The sequence below is a fragment of the Lactuca sativa genome, chromosome 4 (assembly GCF_002870075.4).
Source record: "Lactuca sativa cultivar Salinas chromosome 4, Lsat_Salinas_v11, whole genome shotgun sequence".
Taxonomy (NCBI): Eukaryota; Viridiplantae; Streptophyta; class Magnoliopsida; order Asterales; family Asteraceae; genus Lactuca; species Lactuca sativa.
In genome coordinates this window covers 333,207,926-333,212,254 of record NC_056626.2, presented here as the reverse complement: position 1 = coordinate 333,212,254, position 4,329 = coordinate 333,207,926, and the positions used below count along the sequence as shown (strand labels likewise).

The 4,329-nt window shown below is 36.6% G+C and overlaps 1 protein-coding gene across 1 annotated transcript; it reads left to right on the top strand.

The window, feature by feature from the left end:
• Positions 1–3,905, top strand: LOC111917903 (LEAF RUST 10 DISEASE-RESISTANCE LOCUS RECEPTOR-LIKE PROTEIN KINASE-like 1.3). Its single transcript, XM_023913540.3, has 4 exons — positions 1–915; positions 1,537–1,566; positions 1,682–2,035; positions 2,822–3,905. Exons 1-4 carry the CDS (start codon positions 114–116, stop codon positions 3,682–3,684), a joined length of 2,049 nt encoding a protein of 682 aa, XP_023769308.1. The 5' UTR covers positions 1–113; the 3' UTR covers positions 3,685–3,905.
• Positions 3,906–4,329: the final 424 nt, after the last annotated feature.

The following is a 4,329-nucleotide window of genomic DNA, read 5'->3' as shown; positions in this document are numbered from 1 at the left end:
ATCTCTTATTGATGAATATTGACGATAAACCAGTCAAATACTTCTTCCTCTTTCAATAAATCAACCTTCTTCATTCATTACTCATTGCTTCCTCTCGTTCTACTCCGACCACCATGAAACGCCGTCTAGATCCAATCCCCGCCTTCTTCCCGGTGATTCTAGCCATCGTTCTCTGTTTTCCGGCTATCTCATGCCAAGAAACCCAGCGACCATTTGATATTTGTGGCGCACCGGTCCAGTGTGGAGCAATTACAGTAGAGTACCCATTTTGGGGGTTAAATCGTCCGGCATACTGCGGCCACCCTGGTTTTCAGATAACCTGCCCATCGAATGTTCCCCTACTCAATTTCGAATCATTAAACTACCGAGTTTTGCGTTCGGATACCAGTACACAGACGATCACCATCGCTAGAAACGATCTCCGGGAAAACATTTGCCCTCGATTTCTATACAACACCTCCTACAACTCGACGCTGTTCAACGGCGACAATTTTGACCAGCGGAATGTGTCTTTGTACTACAATTGCAATACTAGTATTGGGGTGATACTTTTGGCCACTAATTACAGATTTACTTGTAATGTGAATGAGAGCCAAAGCGACAGTTATTTCATAAGAACTGATCAGCTAATCCCTAGCGTGGCCAGTTCCTTGGATCAGTGTCAAAATCGCATCGATGTACCGGTGAATCAATCTTCAGCAGCTCGATTAGGGTCAGGGATTGCTACAACAGATGATCTGAGGTCAGGTTTGACGGCCGGTTTCCAGCTACAGTGGACGGCGAATAACGAGTGTGATCGGTGTATTCGGTCAAACGGTCAATGTGGATCAAACTCAACGTCACCTGATGTGTTTGCTTGCTACTGTGCTAATGGAAATTTCGCGTTAACATGTAATGATACGAACGAAGGTGGAGGTATGTGGTTTTCCGATCTCGTAGATTCATATTTCGTGATTGAGTCTTCTTAAAACCCTAGTTTGTTTCTGAGTTGAGACGACACCATAGCTGAGTCAACTCGAACCGGTTTTAACTGATTCACTCGAATCTATAAATCTAGTAGACTAATAATTTAACTTACCATATTGCCCACGTTAGTTAGAATAATAAGATTAATAATTTTAAACAGTAAAGTATATAGAGATTTTAATTTATATTTATATTTATATATAAAGTAAAGGTATAAAACTATGATTCCTCGTATGTTACGATATATACGAAATAATAGTTGGTGGTAAATTATTACACATAATAAAATAAAATAAAAAAGAAGTGGCTGTTAATTAATTCCTGTAATAGTGAGAAGTAGGTTTTGGAATAATTCAGCGAAGTACTTTGTTGACCACATTTTTATAATTTAAAATTATTGCATGCGTGTATTTATGTCTTTATAAATGAATTAAAAATCACATGTTATATATTTATTCATAGCCATTTTAAACAGTATAAAATTTTGAATTTTAAATAAATAAATAAGGAATTGTTTACATTTGATTTTGTGATTTCTAAGCTAACTAACAATTTCTTGTTAATTTTCAGGGAGTTCAAGCAAAAAATCTGTATCTACAAGTACGCATTAATTCCATTCTATCTCTAAAAACACTCAAAATTTCATCTTAAACAAATACTTTCAAGTTTCAACTTTCAACAAACTAAAATTCTAACTCTTGAATTCCAATTCCAGTTGTCGCAGTCGTTGGAGCAATTCTCGCAGCCATCGGAATCGGAATCGGAATCTTCGTTTGCAGACAACGGAGGAAACGGATTGCGATCAGAGAATTATCACCTTCCCATACTGAGACAAAAGCTATTCTAACAACTGTATCAAATTATCAAGTCAATAATCAAGTCAATAGTGGAAGTTCTAATTTCACTTCAAGTATCCCTTCATATCCTTCATCAAAAACATCAAATGATTTTGGAAAAAGTTCTTATTTTGGAGCTCAGGTTTTTAGTTATGAGGAATTAGAAGTGGCTACTGATAACTTCAATAATTCAAGAGAACTTGGAGATGGTGGTTTTGGAGCTGTGTATTATGGTAATGCTTTAAATCCTTACCTTAATATTAATTTGAATAAAAAAATAATAAATACCATCTTTGATGGAGGATATTTTTAACAAAATATCATATTTTATATTTTGTGTCATAAAATACTAACTTTTTTTGCAACAAATTTACTATAAAATGATACTAACTTTTTCACCACTAAAATTCTTCAAATTTAGATTTTATATTGACGTAATAGCTTAAAAATCAGATGATAGCTGGAAAACTAGTTATTAACTATCTGAAAAACTAGTTGATAATTGATAAAAAATAACGTTTGTTAAAATAAACATTATGCTAAATTAGCTGAAATATATAGAACGACATAAAAAAACATGAAAAATATAAGTTTTTATAATTAATAAATGATATTCCAAAGGATTCTAAAATCTGAATAAGCTTGTTGAAATATTAGTATGAATAGCTTTTAAAAAAAGTATCTTATAAACTAATTTTTCTTTTGTTAAACATGACCAAAAAATTCAAAAAAATAAAGTAATTTATAAACTATTTCATATATTATATAAAAATAAACTAACTTATCAAAACATAGCCTAAATGACATAAAACACCTATTCATATATTCGAAAACTATTTCATATACTATATAAGAATATATATTAATTTTCTTAAATTCATTTTAGATATTTGAGACCATTTAAAAGTAAATTTGAACAGGACTTTTAACAAAATTTGTAGTCAAATTATAACAAAAAAAAATCTTTATCTTTAATAATCAAATAAACAAAATTAACCCTTCTAGAAATTAATTCTCAGGTAAGCTTATCGATGGACGAGAAGTCGCCGTGAAACGTCTATACGAAAACAACTTCAAACGCGTCGAACAATTCATGAACGAAGTCGAAATCCTAACAAAACTAAACCACGAAAACCTAGTCAAACTATACGGCTGCTCCTCAAAACACAGCAAAGAACTCCTCCTCGTTTACGAATACATCCAAAACGGCACCGTCGCCGATCACCTCCACGGAAAACTCTCCACCACCACCTCCACCCCCATTTCATGGCCACTCCGCCTCAACATCGCCATAGAAACCGCCGAAGCCCTAGCATACCTCCACAAATCCGACGTCATCCACCGCGATGTAAAAACCACCAACATTCTCCTAGACAAAACTTTCAAAGTCAAAGTCGCTGATTTTGGGTTATCGAGGTTGTTCCCTAACGACGCCACCCATGTCTCCACCGCGCCACAAGGGACTCCGGGATACGTTGACCCGGAGTATTATCAGTGCTACCAGTTGACCGATAAAAGCGACGTGTATAGCTTTGGGGTGGTGTTGACTGAGCTTTTGTCGTCGTTACAGGCGGTGGATACGAGTCGCCACCGGTTGGATATTAATTTGGCGAATATGGCGGTGGTGAAGATACAGAATCATTTGTTGGGGGAGTTGGTGGATAAGAGTGTTGGGTTTGAGAGCGATGGGGTGGTGAAGAGGATGATGACGTTGGTGGCGGAGTTGGCTTTCCGGTGTCTGCAACAGGAGAAGGATTTGAGGCCGACGATGAAGGAGGTGGTGGAGGTTTTGAGAGGGATTCAGAATGATGAAATGAATGCTCAGAAACCGGAGGTGGTTGATATTGTGGTGGATGGCGGTGGGGTTTTGAAGGATTGTTAGACGGAACCACCGGCGCCGGGTTATGTTAAATACTTCCGATGGGATGCCGCTAAATCTAATTGGTTATGTTAAGGGAATGTACATAGCAAAGTTTTGGAGATAAGAAATTCATAATCTTGTGTGATTTAGGAGTGCGTGGGGTTCATTCTTTATTTTGAATGATAAACTCAACGATAGCTTTTATTTATTCGTTTATTATAATATAATATTTAATTTAGTTATTTCTCTGATTTGAAGTCTATACGTTAGCAATTTTAATAACTTGCTTAGTTGGTTATTTCCATTTTTGATATGTTATGTAGAGCTAGCACCCATTTCTTGGTATGGTAACCTTGTTACACTACAAGAAACACGACTATTAACGGTGACAAAGGTCGCCGCTAATAACTTTTGCAGCGACGTGTCGCTGATAAAAGGTCACCGTTGTTGCCTCGCCGCTAATACTCGTCGTCACTGTTAAGACATTGTCGCATTACCACGTCCGTCGCCAGTAAAAGCGTCGTCGCTAATTGTATATTTCATTTTCACTACAAGAAATTAGAGTATTACCGGCGATGGGCGTCGCCGCTAAAGGTCGAAAATGTCGCCGCTAAAGGGTCGTTGCTATTGGTTCGTCGCTAATGCTTCTTTGGTCGCCGCTATTGC

What these genes read in the sequence shown, in the direction of transcription:
- LOC111917903 (XM_023913540.3), top strand. Translation starts at nt 114, where the DNA reads ATGAAACGCCGTCTAGATCCAATCCCCGCCTTCTTCCCGGTGATTCTA. An exon ending in CAAAAAATCTGTATCTACAA is followed by an intron (nt 1,567 to 1,681) that starts GTACGCATTAAT and finishes TTCCAATTCCAG; the next exon opens with TTGTCGCAGTCGTTGGAGCA. An exon ending in TTTTGGAGCTGTGTATTATG is followed by an intron (nt 2,036 to 2,821) that starts GTAATGCTTTAA and finishes ATTAATTCTCAG; the next exon opens with GTAAGCTTATCGATGGACGA.